General features: G+C 37.8%; 1 protein-coding gene across 2 annotated transcripts in view; it reads right to left on the reverse strand.

Moving 5' to 3' along the window:
* The window catches only part of RYR2 (ryanodine receptor 2), a 754,822-nt gene that overhangs the window by 194,884 nt on the left and 535,715 nt on the right, over positions 1-24,223 (reverse strand). For both annotated transcript variants that reach the window (XM_049646094.1, XM_049646095.1), the window contains 9 exons: positions 22,214-22,487; positions 17,042-17,156; positions 15,536-15,668; positions 15,226-15,329; positions 11,057-11,192; positions 10,322-10,508; positions 8,060-8,165; positions 5,511-5,631; positions 426-595 (listed from right to left, as the gene is read on the reverse strand). In XM_049646094.1, coding sequence (XP_049502051.1) covers positions 426-595; positions 5,511-5,631; positions 8,060-8,165; positions 10,322-10,508; positions 11,057-11,192; positions 15,226-15,329; positions 15,536-15,668; positions 17,042-17,156; positions 22,214-22,487 — 1,346 coding nt within the window. The remainder of the gene's footprint in view (positions 1-425; positions 596-5,510; positions 5,632-8,059; positions 8,166-10,321; positions 10,509-11,056; positions 11,193-15,225; positions 15,330-15,535; positions 15,669-17,041; positions 17,157-22,213; positions 22,488-24,223) is intronic.

Below are 24,223 nucleotides of genomic sequence, written 5' to 3' on the forward strand. Positions count from 1 at the left end.
TATTGTAATGATGACATTATGTTATAATGATGATATTATATTATAATATAGTATCCTTATAAGTATTATAAGGATGATACTGTTATTGGCACAACTCAACAGTGTCCATTAAACATTCTTAATACTGTAACTGCTTTCATTGAGAAGCATGATTGTTTCAGCCAACCTCCCAAATCAGGGTTACTATCTTCTGTGGTACCTGATCAGAATTCTTATCTTAATCCTGAGGTTGTAAGTGTTCCCCACTGTTCAATGAATTCCTTAGGATACAGTCTATTTTATGTTTACCCACTGCCTGCTTAAAAGTATAATTGGTACTCAATAGACATTTGGTGACAATAAATAAACGAATGAATACATCCATGGAGAATAAGCCAGAGGAGGACATGTCAGGAATTGAGAATGTTCATCGTTAAAATCATTACCGTATCTAAAGAAGCAGCAGCCCGGAGATCAGGCAGAAAGCCAACCTCGAGAAGATGGAGGAGGAAATCTTGAACCTCAATGCCATAGACCCTGTCAAGGAACAAAACCATGGCTGCCTTGTGATCTGGGCAAAACCCCGCAGACATGTCAGGCTCCACCACATTCCCATCTAAAAGAGAGAAGGTGACATGTTGTTGTTAATGGACAGATTACAAATGGCTTCTCTCCAGCCTTCTCACATTCAAGTAAAATTATCAGTTGAATGTTTTTTTGTCCTTCTACCCACAAGCAAGTGCTAGGAACTGGCCTAAGAATTACCACAGGGCAATGTAAATTCAAGGTCATTCGAAATGTGATTTGGGCATATCTATTTGTTAGCTGCGTATTTGATTCAATACACAGCATTATGCTAGACAATGTGAAAGAAACAAAAAGGCATCCCAAATCTACATTGTGAAAACTAGTAAATACCATAACAAGTTAAACTGCAAAGTTTTCACTGTTTTCAAAAAATCAGTGTTTTCAAAAACACTAATAACACTCATGCATCCCTGAGAGCCTCTTTTAAACACTAATAACACTCACGCATCCCCATGTGATAATCATGGTTCATTTACATATTTATGGCTTGGACAAAATGATGCAACTCTATGAATCAGTTGGACTGTCAAATGAAATACGTTTCATGAATCATAATAGCATTTAACAACACTTAAGACATATTTGAGAATCAGATTATTTTCTCTATTAATAGTCACTATTTGATGCCTGTATAGATCAGGGAATCTCATTAGAATTCCATAGATCCACACACTGGGAATCATTGAGATATGGAATTAGGGGATTATGTGCCAATTTAAAAAACTGGAGGACAGACCTGTTTCCTGTTTGGCCATGTGGTAATTATGCCAAATAACATCCTGCTACTGATAATACACTATGAGAATCTACAAAGACTATCACAGAATCATTAATATTGATACAATGTTGAAAAAAGAAGGATCCAGGGAAGAGGTCACATGACCACAATCATCCTGAAAAAATAAAGTCACAACTTGTTTGTTTTCATTTGTAATTAATGAATGGATTTCATATCTGAATCGTGAAAATAAACAAGTAACAATGTTTTCAGGGACATTATATTAAAGGTTAATACCAAATAGCTTCCATTCCTTATTAAATGATAATAATACCCATATACCTACTACTTTCCTTCCTATCATTAAAATAATGGGAATAACAGCTTGTTTGTGGTGTTAGGCGCTATGCCAGGAAAGTTACAGACACCATTCGATAACAATTTTCACAAGCACACTGTGAGGCTGGTATTCTTAGCTACATTTAACAGATGACCACTGACCTTTAAGGAAGTTAAATAACTTGCCCAGGGTTGTACACCTAGTAATTGGCAAAGTTAGATTTAAACCAAGAAAATCAGCTTTCAAATCCAACCAAAACTGATTTAATCCTTAATGTTAAATCAGTATGTTATATTTTTTAATTAAAAATCCATATGAAATTCCAGTCCAGTTTAATTCTCCTAAAAAATTGCATGATAGGGAATTCAAATTTATAAGATTCTATGATTTTTTTAAAAATTCTTTTAATGTTTATTTATTTTTGAGAGAGAGACAGACAGAACATGTACAGGGGAGGTGCAGAGAGAGAGGGAGACACAGAATCCCAAGCAGGCTCCAGGCTCTGAGCCGTCAGCCCAGAGCCCGACACGGGGCTCGAACTCACGAACTGTGAGATCGTGACCTGAGCTGAAGTCAGACGCTTAACCAATGGAGCCACCCAGGTGCCCTAAGATTCTAAGATTTTAATATACAGTCGTGACTAACGAAATGTCAAGAAACCTGCTGATCCTAAAATAAGATCTGTGTTTTAAACACTCAATCAAGTAGACGTTCATGTTAAGGAATGTTACAGCTACACATACCTGGGATTCAAGACTCACTGAGTTGCCACAGTTGCTGTTTCACTTTTACCATCTCCTCAAACACAGTGGAGACAATAAAGCTGACAGCCTGCCTCCTGTCAAATTGCTGGCTTTTGAACTAGAAGAAGGAAGGCCAGGTATACTGGCCTTACCTTGTGGTCCCTGCAATATTCATCTGCCTACAGTTTCAGTTACTGCCTTAGATAGTCTGTCCAAATCTGCTGGGGCCAAGCACTGCAGGAAGTGAACATGAACTTTTTAAAATTATTTATTTTCAGAGAGAGAGAGAGAGAGAGGGAGAGAGTGCACCAGGGAGGGGCAGAGAGAGAGAGAGAGAGAGAGAGAGAGAGAGAAAATCCCAAGCAGGCTCCATGCTGTCAGCGCAGAGCCTGATGTGGGGCTCGATCTCACAAACCATGAATATCAACTTTTGAGATTGTGTGTTTGTCCCTCAAGTTTTCTGAAACCTTCCCTCTTTCATTATTATTCTGGGCCATGCTGTAGTTCTAAAAGATGATAAATAATTTCTGAGAAAGGCCTCAGCCATCACTAAGGGAGGAAGAACTAATCATTAGAGGCAAACTTCACGTCCTAAATATATAACATACAGTAACAATTATTACTGATAATGGGTGATGCTTAAATGGGCAACTGACTTGTCACAGAAACATACAAAAAAGTACCAGTTTAGCTTTTAAAGTTGACTTAAATGCGTACCACTCAAAATAAAAACATACAGTTTTCTGTGTATATTTTCCATGAAAGGAAAGTGGTAATAAAAAAGTAGAAATTTAATAATAACCAATGGATTGGGTTTTAAAAATTAACTTTCATCGTGATTGTGAGAGCTCACAAAAAAATCCTTTAAACCCCAAGGTAGACAATATAGTGCATATTTATAAAGGAAAACACCACCAAATATCATTACAGCACAACTAAATAGAACAGGAAAGAAACCACCTTGAAAAATCTTGAAGGCTAATGGCAGATAACTGGAGCAAAATGATATATACTTTGGGGGAATTCTGAATGAGACATCTGGATATTCTTAGGGGTTATGTTCTTGGTTTTTCATGATAACTGATTTTATCTAAAAATGTAGCACTTCTCTCTTTCCTAATCTGTGTAACACTGGTATTATTATCTTTCTTCTGACAGCACCAATTTTATGGCTCAAAATATAGGGAAAAGAAAGGACATTGTACTTAAGTAAATGAACATGAGTGAGAAAGAGAAGTGGAAAGAAGGCAGGAGAGAACAGTCTGTATGTATACAAAAAAAAAAGAAGTTGCCTCGAGTGGAGAAGATGAAAAGCCACAGACAATTATTCAGTTCATGCTTTCTCGAAAATCACAATGAATATTCAACTCTTATGGCTGGAAGATCTGGGTTTATAAGCTGGGCACATATGAAACTACTTTCTCTTCATCAGAAGGCTGGCTAGGAGGGTAAGTCACGTTCAGTTACACAGTGGTCCCTTCATTCTAGACTACACTTTCTTCTAAAATTAGAAGTTTATATAAAAATGACATATGTAAGAATATCCAATAAAAAATTGAAAACTGAACAAAATTGAAACCGGAAAAAGGAAATCTAAGTATAATTTGGAATCTAATTTGTCCCTTAGTGGTCTTGAATAACTTTTTAAAAAATGTTAATTTATTTATTTTGAGAGAGAGAGAGAGAGAGAGAGAGAGAGAGAGAGAGAGAGAAAGAGAATGAGCAGAGGAGGGGCAGAGAGATAGTAAGACAGAGAATCCCAAGCAGGCTCTGTGCTGTCAGCAGAGGGCCCAATGTGGGGCTTGAACTCACGAACAGTGAGATCACGACCTGTGATGAAGTCAAGAGTTGGATGCTTAAACAACTGAGCCACCCAAGTGCTCCAAATCTTCAATAACTCTTAAATCTTTTTTTCCATGGTAGGCAGAGTGAACCACCAACAGGGAATTGGCCTCGGGCTGACGCCATGTGCTATTTCTGCTGTGGTTTGGGGGCACTGCAGGGGATCGGTGTGTGTGCAAACCACCCAAACTGTGAGGCATCTGTGCTTCATCCAGCAATGCCTGAGCCCTCCCTCTTCCCCAACCCAATCTGGCCCCAGGGGAGGGGCCACAGTTGTTGGACAAAGGTTTATGTAGAGAGTAGGTAATACCTTTATTTTCCATGCTTTTGGGTTAATATTAAAAACTAATCACAAGCAGTTGCTAAACCAAAATGACATACTGTAGAACGGCAACAAACATTTCATCAAAATGGTAAAAAAAAAATTCTTTTTTTAATTCTCTCCCTTGTCTTGATAAGAGCACTTCTTTCAACACACTGGGAATTTATAAATCTCTAAGTCAGAAGCTATGGTCATTTCTGGGGAAAATAAAATATTATAAGTAAATGGCAATGAAAACTATCCAAAAGAGTGAAGAAAGGAATTGCAGGCAAGAAAGAGAAGAATGAGGGCCAAAAAAAACAAAACAAAAGAAACAAACAAACAAACAAACAAACAAAACCAAAAACCAGTGGAAAGAAATTAGATAAGACGGTTGAGGTACATATTTGCTCTTCTCTGGAAATTGTCTGAAATGTCATATACAAAAATCTCATTGAAAACAGCCGTTTAAAAACAATGAGGCTGGAAAATACTTTACAAAATGGTAACATCCTTTTTATTTATATACGTGTGTTTGTAAATGTCTGTGTAGAAGAATATGGCAATAGAGCTTTTCTTAATTCAATGAAAAAGATGTACTTTATAGCTTTTTCCTTTTTAACTTTTTTAATGCTTATTTATTAATTTTGACAGGGAGAGAGAGTGGGGAAGAGGCAGAGGCAGAGAGAGAGAGAGGAAGAGAGAGAGAATCCCAAGCAGGCTCCGTGCTGCCAGCGCAGAACCCGATGCAGGGCTCTATCCCATAAACCGTGAGACCATGACCTCAGCCGAAATCAAGAGTCAGACGCCGAACCCACTAAGCCAATCAGGTGCCCCAAGTTTTTTTACTTTTCTTGAAGAAACGTAAACCCAGTAACTATGCTGCATGGCAATGGGGGCTGGGGGCGAGGTGTTGGGGGGAATGTCGAGTGCTGATGGTAGCATTTAAAACATCATGTCTTCCAATGCCCCACTGAATTACAAAGAAGCTGGCCTTACCTTTGGCTATTGTTGGCATCTGAAAAGCAATGCTGATTACTCCCACCAAATCTCCCAGTGGAATTAGGGATCTCAGAATTGACCGGATTCTGATGGCTTCCCCCTTACCAGCATGAATCAACTACATGAAGGAAAACGAAGGAACGTTAGAACAGCTTCGTGAAATCAGTGTTACAATTCTATCCAGAAAATCTGAAGAATGGGTCTCCCCATCTAAAATAATTTTCTGCTAATTAATTATGCGTATAAACTTAGACCTCTCACAGAATTTGTTATTTTAGGCTTAGAGACAGATATTTACTCGTCCACACAGTACTGCTGACATCAGCATAGGCCAAATCATGTACTACAGCATAGGCCCAGTGGTTTAACCATCAAAACATCAAAACAGTAGTTTTTATCCTCTGCAGGGTACTAAAATACATTGAAAATCTGATAAGGCTACGAAGGCTTACCTCGCAAAATTATATATAAATACCTATCGTAACATGAACAATAAATACAATGAAATAATTATCTTCGGACCCAGAACACATAGTAATATTTATGATTGATTTAGCCTCTTTCTTGCTTTGCGATGAAAATGTAATTGTATCCTTATCCATATTCCATACTAATTTCTCCCAAGGAAGGGTTTAGGATGTAGTGGGGAAACGTGAATATGAATCATGACAGGTTTTTGAGGCTGTCACTGGCTAATGGACGACTCGTAAAGACTGGATGCGATATGTCAAGAACCTCAGCAAAGCTCTGGAACAGACCACGGGCTTTCGGAGTGGGGGGTGGGGGGGGCACCTGTTTCCTTCCCCACAAGGTGAGAAACACAAGTACAATCTCTGTCACATAGGAGGTCTTCAACCAATCGATACAGAAGATGAATAAATTTCAGAAGTGCCAACTTTAGCGCCTTACTGAGTCACTTGGTTTTTTTCCTCCTAGTTTAATAGAGCACAAAATTTCCATTTATTGGCATAATTTCCTGGTTCCTTTGATCTTTCATGTCAACTGAGAAAAGAACAGATACTGGGAGCATGAAGTTTTTTGTATGCAATCACCTCCAGCATACAAACAGGCTCCAAGTCCTTCTAACATTCTGACATTTCTCCACGCTGGGATTCCTCTCTGTTCACAATGAAAGTTATGTCAAGAAAGCATGAAAGTTTTTTTTTTTTCTTTTAAAGGCTTTCTCTGATTTTATTTTTCTTAATGTTTATTTTCGAGAGAGACAGAGTATGAGGGTGGGGGTTACGGGCAGAGAGAGAGGGAGACACAGGATCCGAAGCCGACTCCAGGCTCTGAGCTCTCAGTAGAGAGCCAGATGCAGGACTTGAACTCAGGAACCGCAAGATCATGACCTGAGCCAAAGTTGGACACTTAACCGACTGAGCCGCCCAGGTGCCCCAAGAAAACACGAAGGTTTTAACCTACAGCCATGAGAGAAGGAGACCAAAACAAAAAACAAACAAAAAACAAAAAAACAAAAAGAAAAAGAAAGAAAAAAGAAGGAGAGAAAAATAAAACAACACGAAAACAAACGCACAAAACCCCCACAGATCCTAAGCATACGTAGAAAGATGTGATCTGTAAGCAACAGTCCCAAGGGCTTTTCAGTTTAGACGTGTATCTGCCATATGCTCCAGCACTGTTCACTGTGTTTCGATCTCTGTGGTCTTTCCCATTCCCAGGCCATGAAGCTAATTTTATGAGCCTTTAAAAGCTAGCACTTTTAAAATGAATACGATAGAATAAAACAAAGCCGGTTAGGGTAAAATAAAGTACAAAACATCGGAATGTATTACGGAGTAAAAGTAAGTACCGTTCCAGGAGACTTCTAATTTCTTCTCCATCAGAACATTTTAGAAAACACCAATCCATAGAGCCTGAATAGCTGTTTCCATCTCTGTAACCACCCGCACTCCCACTTTCCCCTAAACCAGTGACGGGCATATGGCAGCTCCCTCAGAGACGAGATACTGCGCACCAAGAAAATGACTCTTGTCGGGAGCTGTTGTTCTCTCTCTCTCTGCATGCACTAAATTAGCAGAGGAAATTTATAGGAAAAATGTATTCTTCTTAAAGTACAGGGAGGCTGAATGCGTTTGAGAGATATAGATGTAACTGGCTATTCCACTAATGACTTGTACTGAAATCTCATTACTAATTTTACAACCAAGGCATTTCCAACTAAATAAACACTTGTTCAGCAATTAGGCGGCTGCTATTATTTTTAATGGAGCGTGGAGATTATTGGTTTTGGATGCCGTTATGATGTTTGCCGGCTATGGATTGTTTTCTGTTTTTATTTATTTATTTTGGGAGAGACAGAGACCAGCGTGAGTGGGGAAGGGAGAGAGAGAGAATCCCAAGCAGGCTCCCTGCTTCCAGCACAGAGCCCAACGCAGGGCTCGAAATCATGAACCGTGAGATCATGACCTGAGTCAAAACCAAGAGTCGGACACTTGACCAATTGAGCCACCCAGGTGGCCCTGTGGATTCTTCACATAGATGGATAAGCCAGGATTGCTGTTCTTGGGCCCCAAAGCACTTACATGCATTTCAGGAGCACAGCGTCCTAAGAGGTCAATCAAAGCTGCATAAAACGTCATGATGGCATTCCCCATGTGGATAGTGTCATCCTCCTCCTCTTCTGTCTCACTTTTGTAGATTGTTCAAAAGAAACAGAAAGCAAAGGAAACATGATGATAAAATGACACTTCGCGTTTATTACATACTTCTTGGAGAAAAGGGATCCCCAAGGTAATTCATTCTGCCTCTTCTGCTACTTTTCATGTATGTGATTAATTTGTAGCTTGACATTTTTAAAGGGAAGTAACAAGGAGTTAAAGACCAGACACCAAGAATACATTTGTGGGAACTTTAATATTGAGAATCCCTCAAACGAAAAAAAGAATTGCTAATTTGATGGAATCTGCTTATTTCTAGAGGCAGACAACCTTTGTTTTAACAAAGAAAATAACTAATGGAAAGACTTGATAAGTTTAAACTTACATTTTTTTTAAGCTTATTTATTTATTTATTTACAGAGAGAGAGAGAGAGAGAGAGAGAGAGCGAGCGCGCGCGCGTGCACATAAGCAGGGGAGGGGCAGAAAGAGAAGGAGAGTGAGAAAGAATCCTAAACAGGCTCTGCACTGTCCTCACAGAGTCCAATATGGGGCCCAAACTCACAAACTGTGACATCATGAGCTGTGAGATCTAAGCTGAAACCAAGAGTGGGAAGCTTAATGGACTGAGCCAGCCAGGTGCCCCTGTTTAGAAGACTTTTATAAATAGCTTACATCTACAAAAAAGGTGACAAAGATCTGTCCTATAAGATAGCAAATGTAAGGCACCTAGGACAGTGCTCGGCTCAGAGAAAGTACTTAGAAATGTGATTATCTTTCACTTACTATCTCTTTGCCATGTACTCTACCCCACCCAGCCACTCCCAAATAATCCAACATGTCTCCCTCCCCAACTGTGTGAGAAAAACAAAGACTTCATTATCTTGCTAATGAGGGACCAATCTAGATGGCCTTGGAAGATCACATCATTCACCCCTCCCTTGGTAGGTGGCTCAGCTGGACCTAGCAGTCTGCAGGGTGACAGCAAGGCCTTGTTGACCACATCCTCTTGGCATGCAATGCTGCTCCCAGGGTGCTGTGTGCACACTCACTGTTGTGGTCCTGGGCCAGAGATCTCTTGATATATTTTCCACTACTTAGAGAAACTGAGGGCCACCTAGCTCCTCTGTGGCTAATTGATAAACATGTAACATGATCTCAGAAGACTCCCAGTCTGAAACCACCTTGGACCTGACATGGACAAAACATCTAGGCCTAGTCTGTGTATGCAAGAATGAGGGTCTGCAGGACTACTCTGCTTGGAAATTTGCCTCCAGTAAGCCCTACATTCTATCTTTTCCAGGGGGGTCAGTAGCATGGGAGTAGGATCTGTTAGCAAGACACTCACCCCCACAGATAAAAACTGTGAAGCAACATGCCTGAGTTGACTCATGTCCGTTACTGGAATCAAGTATTAATAATGTCTCCTATGTAGAAATGTAAGGTAGCTACTGCCTCCCATATCAGCCATTGTACCTTAATCAAGCATTTTGCTCCTCAGAATGACAACGCCCCCTTTTCTGGGCTTTACCACTATGCCAGTTAAGTCCCCCATTCTCTTGCTAAAGGTCTTAATTTCTTACTATTATCTTGAAAACTCATTCCAGCTAGCTTCCCACCAAACCCTCCTACAATTTCAGAATCTTGTCTGCCATGGTTTGTAATGACTCGCTTTGCCATACCACCCCACCCCCCCGGGAAAAAATTCACAAAATACATCTCCTCCAAACAACCTAAACTTCTTCCTGCTACATTCACCCCATCTTCCTTATTTTCTCTTTATTCAAGCTATTCCCACAGCAAATTCCATCCATTCTTCTTTTTTCATTAATTTTTTTAAATGCTTGTTTATTTTTGAGAGAGAACAAGTGTGAATGGGGGAGGGGCAGAGAGAGGGAGGCAGAATGCAAAGCAGGCTCGAGGCTCTGAGCTGTCAGCACAGAGCCTGATGCAGGGCTCAAAGTCACAAACTCTGAGATCATGACCTGAGCCAAAGTCGGATGCTTAACCGATGGAGCCACCCAGGCGCCCTGCATCCGTTCTTCCAAGTCTAACACATTGGATTTCCAAGGGCAGAAATCATGGGTACCAGAGGATTCTATTGCAATTGACAGAATGCCAATCATATTTTGTAAAATTTCAAGACAAGGAGTATAATTTGCTCCTAAGAGTATATATATTAGACCTACAGTGTTTTACTGGATCCGCTAGTTGGTGAGGGACCATCTCGAGAGGGATCCTCGGCTATTTTTATGGCTTCTTCCATTGCTGCAAGAAGACCGTTCCCACCTTCCCCTCTCAAAGCAGGACCGAAACACTCGGGCCTCCGGATGAGCAACCTCACCACAACATTAGCATTCTCCTCCACACTCTCCCCTAAAATCAAACGAGGAACAAGAACACACAAACATTGGTTATATGGACATTCTGAGCCAATCGATGTTGTGTTCATTCATTTAGATGTAAAGAAAAATCACTAAAACCAAAGGACATAGTCACTAATAAAGCTAGAATTCGACCTAAATCACTAGTTTTATGTACACAAGACTCAGAAAGCTTCTTGTACTTAAAATTTGGAAAGTAAAAAGCATTACAGATGCATAGTTTTTTCACCCTTGTTAATTCGTTATAGGAAATGAAGCCATAAGCCTACCTATTAATTAGGACCCAATTATGAAAATTTACAAGAACTTGTAACCGCCTAAAAATGTTAGTTTAATAATAAAAGCATCGCATTCAAGAGAAATATTAGAAATTAAATTATTACTGTGAACGAACTACTGATTATAAAATATTTTACTAACTTTTTCTTTACTAATATTTGCTTCTTATATGAAAATGCTAGGATATATTATTATTTTATACATCTATTTTTATGCAGTTTTAATCATGACCAAAAAAAGACCCAAAGCAATTAGTCTTACCATTACAGAAGACAGCAAATCGGAGAAAGTCAAGGTATCTCTCTCCTTCAACTGGATTCCACCCAATATCTGGGTAACCCTTAGATACCAGCATCGGGCAACTCTGCAGTCCACAACCAGCCAAATATCGAACTACCTACAAACAATGATAAGCAAATGTGTTATCCTGTGGGTCAGAAGTCATTAGATGCTAATACGATACATAATACATGATATTCTCAAAGGACAGTTTAAAACAAATGTGGTTTTGGGGTGCCTGGGTGGCTCAGTCGGTTAAGCATCTGACTTCAGTTCAGGTCATGATCTCACGGTTCATGGGTTCCAGCCGTGCATTGGGTTCTGTGCTGACAGCTCAGAGCCTGGAGCCTGTTTCAGATTCTGTGTCTCCCTCTCTCTGTGCCTCCCCTGCTCGTGCTCTGTTTCTCTCTCTCTCTCTCAAAAGCAAATAAAACAGTTAAAAAAAAAAAAAAGAATGTGGTTTTGCAAGTTTTTGGTTTTTTAAATGTTTGTTTATTTATTTTGGGGGAGGAGGGGCAGAGAGAGGAGAGAGAATCCCAAGAAGGCTCCATGGGGCCAGTGCAGAGCCCAACTCGGTGTTCGATCTCATGATCTGTGACCTAATGACCTAAGCCGAAATCAAGAGTAGGCAGCTTAACCGAGTGAGCCACCCAGGTGCCCCTGCAAGTTGTTTTTAACCTCATGACAACACATGAACTCTCTTTAGCAAAACCTTAGAATTAAGAAATATTTATAAATCATAACAAAGTGCTATCGTAATAAAAATATTTATAAATCAACTCTATGAAAGAAAATGTTCCTAAGTTTCACAGCATTTAATTTGAGACTTTTATCTATAAACATATTTGTGCCACCTGGCTGGCTCGGTCCGTAAACCATGCAACTCCTGATCTCGCAGTTGTGAGATAAGCCCCACATTGGATGTAGAACTTATGTTTAAAAAATTGTGTGTGCATATATGTGTGTGTGTGTGTATATACATATACACATTTATATTATATATCATATATGTATTATACATTATATATAAATCACATATATATACATATATATATATTATGATATATTTGATAAACTTTAAAAATGTCTAAAGACCCCTCACCCAGTATAAAACCTGAATCCATCGGAGATACTGAAAGACCCATCTGAGATACAGTGATATTTAGAAAAGTGAATTTACTTTCAACATGGTATTATCAATTTAAGTTTATATTCAAATACCTTGGGTTCAAATCTTTTCTGCATTATTTACTAGATCCTTCTGAACCATGGTTTCACTGTCTATAAAATTTGGGCAAGTATTACCTACCTTTCAGTATTACTGATTTTAACACATTACATTTTCTGCTTATCGTTGCCTTTTAAATTACCATTTTAATTGAATGTTGATCCTTGGCAAATTTCATAACTGGTCCAGTTTTAAAAGAAATTCCTATGTTATTTTCAATGGCAGTAGATTGCCAGTCAAGCAACTTATCAATCAAATTAACCCAGATCAAGTTAACCCAAATCGTCTTGAAAAAGAAATAAACAATCTAGCTAAAAATATTTTGTACCAAATTTAAGTATAATTTGTGTACAACAAACTCATCTATTTAAAGTATAAGTTCAGTGATCTTTGAGAGATTTATGCATTGGTGAAAACACAGCACAGTCAAGATGCAGAACATTTCTATCACAGGGAGCCTGTGGGGCTCAGTTGGTTGAGCATCCAACTCTTGATCTCAGCTCAGGTCATGATTTCACAGTTTGTGAGTTCGAGCCCTATGTTGGGCTCTGTGCTGAGAGCGTGGAACCTGCTTGGGATTCTATCTCTCCCTCTCTCTGCCTCTCCCACTTTCTTTCTCAAAATAAATAAATAAACAAGAAAAAAATAGAACATTTTCATCACTCTTCAGGACCCATCCATCCCTCCCTGCATGTGGATGCCTTGACAATCTGCTTGGTGTCACTACAAATTAACTGGTCTATTCTAGAACATGCAATCCATGTATAAAGATATAATGTACATGCATGTGTGTGTGTATATATATATATATATATATATATATATGTATATATATATATATATATATATATATATATACGTATATATAGTATGTAAATGTATAAATGCATATAAGTATATAATTGTATATATATGTATATAAAGATACGTATGTCATTCTGTGCCTGGCTTATTTCACTCAGAATAATGATTTTTAGAGTTATTTACATTGCAACACATGTCAAGACTTCATTCCTTCCCTTTGCTTCCACCGCATATGGAAATAGTCTGTGTTTCCTTATCCATTCATCACCTGATGGGCACGGTCTCTAGTTTTTGGCTAAGATGAACAATGTTGTCAGCAATGTCCACACTTTGTGTGGACATACATTCCTATTTCTAATGAGCACGTACCTATGAGTGAGAGGGCTAGGTGTGCGTTTAGGACAGGGATACATTTAATTTGTGAAGAAACTGCCAACCTGCTTTCCAAACTGACTCCACCATTGTTCATCTCAACAGCAACAGGTAAGAGTTCCAGGTGCTCTGTATCTTCCACAACATTTGGTATAGTCAACTTTTTAAATAGTAGCCAATTTAATGCATGTGTAGATAAAAAGATTTTAGGGACGCCTGGGTGGCTCAGTCGATTAAGCATCCAACTTCAGCTCAGGTCATGAGCTCACAGTTCATGGGTTCGAGCCCCATGTGGGGCTCTGTACTGACAGCTTAGAGCCTGGAGCCTGCTTCTGATTCTGTGTCTCCCTCTCTCTGCCCCTCCCCCGCTTGTCCTCTATCTCTCAAAAATAAATAAACATTAAAAAATATTTTTTTAAATAAAAAAAAAAAACAAAAAATGAGAGAGCGTGCGTGACTCACTGACATTATTGCTATGGTAAGGAGTTGGTTTCTAAAAATATGCAAACATACAGATTTTAGTAAAATATATTTGCTTTAAAATATGATTTTAGACTATAAATATTAAACTGTATTTACAGAAATATAAATAATATGAAAATGTGTATTCATCTCTATAATATACAAATATGTTTTTGTTGTGTGGTTTTTGTTTTCCTTTGGAGAGAGAGAGCGAGCACAGGAGAAGGGCAGAGGGAGAGAGAGAGAGAATCTTAAGCAGTTTCCACTCTCAGTGTGGAGTCTGACGTGGGGCTCGATCCCAGGACCCTGGGATCACTGACCTGAGCTGAAATCAAGAGTTGGATGCTCAACTGACCGAGCCACCCAGATGCCCCTACAAATGTGTTTTTTTTCAACTGTTGAAAAGAAAGCAGCAAAGACAAGAAAGGAGACAGAGAAGAGGTTTCAATCTTAAATGGCATGAGCATGAAGGGCTAGACTAAAAGGTGACTTGGAGTGAGTGGAAGGGTGTCAGGAAAAGAGCCAGGAAGACATAAGGCAGAAGAATACTGCAGATGGAGGGAGCAGTGAGCACAGGGTCCCTGAGGCAGGAACACAATCGGCGTGGCTGGAGCAAACAGAAAAGATGAGGAGAATTGCAGGAAATGAAATAAGACGGATATGTGCAATCAGATGAGTCAGAAGCTATCACAATGCCTTTACTTGAAGCGAGGCAGGAAGTCTCTGGAAGAATTGTAGACAGGGTTAATAAGATCCTTTCAGGAGGCTCACTCTGGCTGCTAAATAGGGGAGCAAGGGAGGGACCGGGGAGACTACTTAGAGTGCAATCACAACGACAACACTGGGGGGGGGGACTTATCTATGTTCCGGCAAACATGTATGGGGTTTCAAGTACTTGGTTACAGTGCAAGGTCTTAATATGTCACGGATGCCTTGCCCTGGAATATATGTCTATAGGATACGAAATGTACTTTGGGATGTTAAAACAACCTTGGAAGAAATTGAAACTGTACGACTAAAACAAAAGGAACAACAGATACTTTTTGTTCATTCCCTTTCCAGAGAAAAATGCACGTGATCAGAGGAAACACTTTATCTCAAGTTTCTTGTTCTTTGTAATTTACAATTATATGCTATATGTAATATATGTAACATGTTTATAGTACACAATAGATGTGACTGTATCAATGTAACTATGACTCCATTACAGTTATATTTAAATAATCTTGAGAAACAACTACAAACAAGCATCACACACACACACAGGGGTGTGGATATTGCTTACCTTTTCCAAATCTGGCTCACGCAGAGCTAAGGCCAGTTCATTATTATCCATCACTGATGCGGCTGCCACATCCAATGGTGTTGAACCTCTCATTGCTGGTGAGGCTGTTAATTCAAACAACATTGAGACAAAACCCAGATTGTGCGGCAACCATGAAGGCTATATAAAAACATACTTTCCCTCAAAGTTTCATTTCTAAATACAACACATACTGCACTAATCTAAAATTAATTTCCATTAAAGTTTAATTTTTAACTGTAATATATTCTTTTTATCTTAAAGGTGAAATTAAAGCCACGAATTTACTTACCAAGACCAACACTGCTGTTCTCCAATAAATAGCTGAGATGGTCAAACATAGCTTTTTGATTCTGCCGACTTATACGACAGAAGTAACAAAGAAAACGGCAACAGTTGGCCACCATCTTGGGAAAAGTGATTTCCTACATAAAGAGCATTTAGTTAGCGGTGAGAGCCAATGGTCTTCAGAAAACTGAGTTCAGAAACTGAGATCCAATCACACTGTCATTCCATGGGTGCCCATGGGTGCCAAGCCTTTGAGACTGAAGACCATCATTTGTCTCGACTTTAACTCACCTAGTCTTTGAGCCATTGAAGAACAAAACCAGCACTAATTTATAAACCTCATTATCAGAGGTTTGTATGAATTGATCTGGAACTAACCTACAGCCCTAAATCTACAGGCAGCACAAACCTAGTCAGCATTCAGGCAGACTCAGTTGTGAATCCTGACTACCCGTTAGCTGTGCTTCCTTGGGATGATATTCCGTCTCAATGATTCAGTTCTGTAAAACTGGATTAAAATGAATGATAATACTTACTTGGGGTAAGATAGGGAAAGTTCAATGAGACCACTTGTGAAAAGTTCCACTACCTGGAACCACAGAAGGGCGTTCTTACCATAGGTGTTATTGTTGTTGTTTTTAAGTTTCCAGGATTCACACCTTCCCTGATTTGCCCGACTTGTCACTGTGATGAGCCCCTTGACCAGAAGGTCTGCATGCTAGATCCCATCAAATACATCTCCCCTGAGGGCCAAATCTTGTTCTAATATACCCCAGATGAATCTCTTGAGTCCCTCCCTAACAGAATACTTTATAAATATCTTTGTAAGTCTGTCTAACTGAACATGAGAAATACGGACTCCTTTCCATATTTTGAAGAATATATCTTAACATTTCCAAAAATACTGAAATATATTTTGCAAATCATAGGTCATGAAATTACACTGATTCACATGAAGTTGCCTGTTTTATTACTCTTGTTCATTTAGTTTTAAAGAACTTTATTTTAATTTTGAGTCACTTAAAAAATTAACTTTATAGTCTTAAAACAAATACTCCAGAGCACCATCTTCAAAACTTGGCCTGGATCAGGAATTTAGTGGAACTGTTGTCTAAATCAAGGGGAATGTCTGGGTCTGAAGAACATGTTTTGTATTTTGGACTTTTTATGTAATGGACATTAATTTATAATTCAGAATTTCGAAAAGTTAGCATAGTATTAACGTTTAAAGTTTCTAAATAACCACTAAATGGGAACAGTTTAGGAGACAGAAAATTACACGGTATAAGATAGAAACTGTTGCCAATATCAAAGGAAAAAAATAACTAACATATTCAATTCTCAATCTATAAGGTTTTATTATGTTTTGTTTTTTTTTTTTTTTTCGAAAGCTATTCTTTAAAAAACAGTCCTCCTAAGAAGATTTAAGAAATCCTCATTAAGAATATGTAATGGATGCCCTCGGGAGTCATATTTCTTCGCATCTTAAGAATCAAAGGTTTTCCTTTACCTTGGACTCTCCACCTCCAAGGACATTCACCATGACCTCCATCACCGTCTCGTGCATCCCAAGTGCCCTCATGAGATTAGGGTGCTGGTAAAATACTTTATTATTCATGATATCCCTAGAAAGGACAATATAGGTGGGGGGGGAGGGGAGCACAAAGGTCAGAGAAAAATTTAAATGACAATTTATCGGAGGTCCTGATAAATCTTTTGGAAATAATTCCTGGCATGAACAAAAAAGTAAGCACAATCATGATTAAAGTTAATAAAAGCAAAAGCTAATAAGCATAATTAATTGAGTTTTCCTCAAAAAATAACGATAGCCTCTCAAAAATAGTATACAAGTTATCTATTTTTTTTTTTCCATTACAAGAAAGGTACTAAATATGTAAACATTCATCTATATGAAATATACTTTTGGACACTGATTCCTAATTTTATATATATCCAAACATCTGTTCAACCTTCTTTAGTATAGAAATATGAGTCACTGTTATACCATGTTTCTATGAAAATTCCCATATAAATTATTGATATAAAAACATCTATGCTTTTCATGTAGGTTATTTTTCACACTACATTCAATATTTGTATGTTTAATAACATTTTGTGCTATCATTCCAGAGAAATGCTTTTTTAAAGGAAACATATTCTCAAAGAGAAACTGAATACACATCAAGGCCAGGTACAACTAATCTAAGTCCAGCAAATTAAAATGGACATTCAATTTGAAAAAAAAAAAAAAAAAAGAAAAAAAAAAAAAAAGCAGATGCTACTCAAAATGTTTCCCATTATTACTATTCCATTACATATTTTTATAATATGTATGTAAAGGCATTCCTAAGGATATTAATGTTTAGTAGACATCAAAAATAAATAACTCTTGATTTTTATTTGAACGTAAATTAAATCAATATGATTTTTCCTACAAAACACTCCTGTCATGGATGTAATGTAACAAGAAAATTATATTGCACAGCCTACAGGGAAACAAACTTTCCCTTCATATCTGATCTCCTTTGACTCACTCACCTCTTGATTTAGTCATATGCTAACTTATAGGTACTCCAGGCATATCAAGACAATGAAATAGTATGAATCTTGTATAATGATTTTCTTTTGCCCTTTTTTTTTTTTTTTTTTTTAGTTTTAGTTTTTCACTTTTGTTTTTTAATGTTTATTTTGACAGAGATAGAGAGCAAGCGAGACAGGGGCAGAGAGAGAGGGAGAGAATCCCAAGCAGGCTCTGTGCTGTCAGCGCAGAGCCCAATGCGGGGCTTGAACCCACGAACCGTGAGATTGCAACCTGAGCCGAAATCAAGAGTTCGATACTCAACCAACTGAACCACTCAAGTGCTCCTAGTTTTTCACTTTTAGTTGGGTTTAGTTTATCTTCGATAACAAGAGTCTTTAGATAGCACAACTCACAAAAATGATGTCGGGGCCAAAGACTAAAATAGGTCAGATCTATTCCGTGCAAGAACAAATGGGGTAAAGAAAGGACTCCTTTTCCTTCACGGAAGACAGCAACACATGTAACAGGAGAACCTTCCATTTTCAAACCACACTTGTAATCACAGGATGTGTTCTTTCATTAATTGAAATCGTTTTGCATGACCGAACTTTGGAAAATATTTAATTGAAAACTCTTGTTTGCCTTTAGTTCCAAGTAAGTTGAGTGGATTTATAATTCTACCACTCAGTAGGCAGGTTGTCACTCATTAAACGTGTCCCTTGAGAAGTATGTCTCATACCACAAAGACGTAACTTTTTGTTTCAGAAATATTTTGTTTTATCACTACTGATTTATGTGTTAACAGCATATATTATCACTATATGTTCATTTGACAAGAAAGAGTTCATTTCCTAGGAGGCTTCCTTTCTCATTTGGTGAATTAAGATCATTTATGTGCAAGGCCCTTTTGGGTTAGATATAAGTATTAGTATTCAAAACAAGATTCAGGGGCACCTGGGTGTCTCAGTCAGTTGAGCGTCCAACTCTTGATTTCAGCTCAGGTCGTGATCTCACGGTTGTGAGAGACTGAGCCTCATGTTGGGCTCTGTGCTGAGTTGGGAGCCTGCTTGGGATTCTGTCTCCCCCTCTCAGCCCCTCCTTTTCACACATTGTCTTTCTGTTTTGCTCTCAAAATAAATAAATAAATAAACGTTTAAAAAATAAGATTCATGTTCATATGATTACAAAGACCATCGAATTTGCTTTTGTTGTTTCGGTTTTTCTGTTCTCCTTCTTTTGTCCTGTTAGTATACTTATTTTTAGTGTGCAGTGATAATGATTTTGGAATAGAACCTTCCAGCGTTATTTTAATGATCTCAAATACTTGATAGTTCCAAGACCAATATACAGTATTATGTTCTGAACTTAGAATGCACGTAAATAACACTACACAATCTGAGTCTTTCTATAATTTTTTTACCCACAATGTTATTTTTTAGGTCAAAGAAAACAGTATTCTATTCCGTTAATGTTTTGTTTTGTTTTGTTTTAAGAACTCCAGGTTCAACCCTTTTATTGTTTCTTTATACCCTATTTTATCCATGTCAGTAGTTATTTTCATTCTCCTTTTTAATATTTATATAACTAGGTTAACTGTTTTGGCAGAATGTTTGTATTCTCTATCATTTTTCAACATTTTACATTCAATTTCTACATCCAATGTTTAGGTATTATTCTTGCAGACATGATAAAGCTTAAACTTTTATTTTTGTATTTTCATATTCCTGAATTATGCAATCTTGTGAGTGATTCCTATATTTACGCATGTATGCATCAGTAACACACTCAATAAAACTTACTGCTTCTCATTCTTTCTCTCTGAATTCCATTTCCTTTTCTCTAATGCACAGCCTTTAGAAGGTTTTTTGATGAGGAACTGTAAGTAAATATTCTGAAATATCTTTGTATTGCCCTAATTCTTAAATATGGGCTATAAACTCCCATCTCCAAGTCTCCTTGAAGCACAAGTTCATTGTGAAGAATTCTCAACTGAGTACACATTGTAAATTGATGGTTATTTTCTGAATTTTGAATATGGTTTCTGAATTTTGAATATGGTTTCTCATTGAGTAATGATCTTTAGTTTTGCCATTAAGAATTCCAAATACTGTTTTTTTGTTGCTGTTGTTGTTGTCGTTGTTTGTTTTTGTTTTGTTCTGTTTTCGGTAAGTATTCTGGCTTTTCTTTCAACTTAGTTTTAAGATAGTCTATCACTGGTTTTATGCAGTTTCACTACATTCCATCCAGGTGGGGATATGGAACTACCTGTACTTGAGGATAATCTGTGAACTTGTGTTCTTCATTGATTCTGAAAAACTCAAGCCAACAGCTAGCTCTTCAAATGTCCCCATTTTCTAGATCATCTATTCTGTCTTTTCCAGAAATCCCGTTTACCATATTGTAGACCTTCTTATACTATCCCCTAGGTCTCAAAACTGCTCTTTTGCATTTTCTTATCTTTACCTCTCAGTGCTACAGTACTAAATAATTTCCTCAGATCTATGATCCCACTTACCAATTTTCTCTTCAGCTATATCTTTCCTAATTTAACTAATTCACTGTTTTTCATGCATTTTTCATTTCTAGAAGTTCTCTTTGGATCTTTTCCTTTTTATATTTTCTTTTATTTATGTTTATTTTTGATAGAGAGAGAGAGAGAGAGCGCGCGAGCGGGGGGGGGGGGGGGGGGGGGGGGGGGGGGGGGATGCGGAGAAGGGGGCGCGGGGTTTTGGGTGTCAGCACAGAGACTGACACTCTAGGCCAAGGTGGGAAGCTTAACTGACTGAGCCATCCAGGCACACCCCCCCCCCCTTTTTTAAAATAATTTTTCTTTATTTTTTTAATGTTTGTTTATTTCTGAGAGAGAGAGAGAGAGAGAGGGAGAAAGACAAGAGTGCAAGCAGGGGAGGGCAGAGAGAGATCTTTGGATCCTTTTCAAATTTTTATGGACATTTTTCCATGATTTATTTTTGGAGAATTGCTTTATCCTTTGTATTTTTACCATTTTAAATACAGTAACTTTATGTTCTCTTTCTGGCACTGTATTATCTGAAGTTTTGAAATAGGTGTTCTGACTCCACCAGTATTGTATCTGCAGACCCTTGCTTAAGGCAGACTGTTTCCTTATGTACTTTGCAATTTTCGATTGTAAGTTAACCACTGGTAGTATTTAGGTTTTTCCTTGAAAATTGCACAGTGATTTGAGGCCAATTTTTACGTTCTCAGTTTTGGGATCCTTAGGCTACACATGAGGTATAAATGTTAATCCCCAAATTCACACGAAGCACACCTATAATGTTGAATTCTCTCCCCATTCTTTTTTCAAGGCCCAGTAAATACAGACAAAATTCCTTATTCCTGTGGTGAGTGTTTGTCTCCCCACAGAGTTTAATGTGTTTTTATTAACCTGTATTTTTATATATGATTGTACATTACTGAAAAATTAATTTAAAAAACCCTCTAAGATAGGTGCTGTATCATTGCCACCTTAGCATCTAGTTGTAAAATTAGCCGTTTTTCTAGTGAGCTGTAAAATACAATGTCTAGAAAAGCAACAATCTCATTTAATAATCATATTACAGGTGTATCTCACAAATATTGCAGATTTGGTTCCAGATCACTGCAATAAAGCAAAATATTGCAATAAAGCAAATCGAATAAATTTTTTGGTTTCCCAGTGCATACAACAGTTATGTTTATAATATGCTAGAGTCTATTAAAAGCATAGGGAAATTATGTTTTACAAAACAGCATATGTACCTCAATTAAAAAATACTTTATTGCTGAAAAGACTGACATCTCCTGAGCTTTTGGTGAGTCGTAACCACTGATCACAGGCCATCAAAACAAATATAATAACAAAGCCTGAAATATTGTGAGAATTGCCAAAACGTGACACATAGAGACACAAAGTGAGCAAATGATGTTAAAAAAAAAAAAAAAAGGTGCCCATAGACTTGCTCGATGCAAGGTGGTCATAAACTTTCCATTTGTGAAAAACACACTACCTGTGAAGTGAATAAAGCAAGGCACAATATGATGCGGTGTGCCTGTAATCTAAGCAGTGTATCTATATTAATAAACGCACAGTGCACCTACTGGAATAAACGATTAGAAGGAAGACATTTATAAGACAGAGGTTGTAGTAGTTAAATAAATTACCCTAATCCACGAATCATAAGCTTCTCTTCTTCTTTGCCCATTCTTACACTCAGCAGAGAACGAATCTGACCGAGAGATGCCAGCAGGTTGATGGTATCCTCCACGGAGACACCATTTATAGTGTAGGTCTTTGGCAGAGCCCGGACCAGACCCCCAATGCCATCGTACTGTCGATGGAGCAACACAAACATGGCCCTCACCAGTTCAGGGTCTTCAATGACAGACTCTTGCGCCCATCGGACCATGGTCTCAGAAATCAACTGCTGAAGAGTAGCTGCACAGTCATTACGGATATTTTTTAAAAGGAAAAAAAAAAACAAAAAACGAGAGAAGACAAGTAAGTTGGGCATTTCAGCTGTACCTCTCATAGCCCCAGCCTAATACCAGAAATGAAAAGGCTAGGAACATTCTTTGAAGAAAAACTTCATTTAAACGCTATATATGTGTATGTGTGTGTGTGTGTGTGTGTGTGTGTGTGTGTGTGTATGTCATATATATATGTCAATAAAAATGAGTTATGAACATGAAAAGGCAAAAACACACAAGCTTTTCCTTAACACTCATTCTTATAATTAAAGAATTTAAGCTGTTTCAGAACTATGGCCACTTTTTCAAAACTGTTGTTGGCAATCCATAGGGTAATCAATATGAACTGTCTATTCCACTTTTATTTTCTTTGTCCCATTATTTTCCTCCCAGATGTGACATCACCATACATCCTTATAAAGTCAGTCATGTGCACTCAAGGAACTATCTATTTTTCTATCTCCTCATTTGAGCCATTTGTAATAGTGACCTCATATAATTATATTTTTACTATAATTTGGATCCCTAATTGTCAGTTAAAATGTCTTCAAAGGATTTGATTGTAAAGCTGTATTCAAGTGAAAAGTTATTCTAATGTAAATTTGCAATGTAACATACAGTGTAATACAGACAAAAGCAACAGAACTTCCAAACCTCCTAAAAATAAATAATAAAAATATCAAAGCTAAGTAGAAAGATGCGACCAACTTATACACAAAGAGGTACTCAATTCCTGTCATTAACACACTGGCAGATTTTCAAAAGAAGCTGTTTTACCTGCTTTAATCTACACAGGAAGTAAAGGAAAAACAAAACCTACCAATTTTAACCAAACAGGAAATGTAGATAAATAGCCAGTATACTTCCACATGTCTCAAAACCAGGCTGATAATTTTAGTACGTCAAAACCATAAACCAGATAATAACAAAAAGTGTTTCATAGGAAATCCTGAACTCTTATTTGGAAGAAGGCATGATTCAGATCTGCGTGTGACACTGAACATTTAGAAGTAGCTGTATGGATGAAGGATTTTCACTGTAAGTTAAGGGAAACGAAAAACAACTAAAATCTTCATGAGTTTATTTCTCTTCTTTTAGTAAAAACTGTTCATAAACCAGTGCTGCCTCACAGAATGAACAGAGACTTCGATGTGAGGTAGCGAGTAAGAAGGATCTCATCAACCCACTACTTGAACCCCTCCTGGGCGAGTGCCATGCCTGAGACTCACAGCCCCAGTGTGCTTATTCATTTTCTGAGTATCGGCTGTTACTCTTCAGTTAAATAGGATAAAAATACATCAGAAATGCGTAACAGTTCAGGAAATATCACAGAACCAAAATATAGTTACAGATACTATCTAAACTTTAACAAAAAAGTTTAATTTGGTGCAAGAACATTTGAAAGTCAATAGCATAATATTTAGACATGAAAGCTAAATTACCCACTTTGTACCTTCTCTTGATAGTCCCTGATCAAATACCTAAATTTTTGGTCCTCTAGGGAGCCCATCCATCCTTATAATACTGCTACCTCTCCATCTGTTCCTACAAATACAGTTGGATGCTCCTATCTACTTCTGGCGGCCATAGACATCTACTTGAGAATGTGATTCTTAGCAGTGCCCGGGGGGCTCAGTCGGTTAAGCACCCGACTTCAGCTCAGGTCAGCTCAGGTCATGATCTCACGGTTCGTGAGTTCGAGCC

Source organism: Panthera uncia, chromosome D2 (assembly GCF_023721935.1).
Source record: "Panthera uncia isolate 11264 chromosome D2, Puncia_PCG_1.0, whole genome shotgun sequence".
NCBI lineage: Eukaryota > Metazoa > Chordata > Mammalia > Carnivora > Felidae > Panthera > Panthera uncia.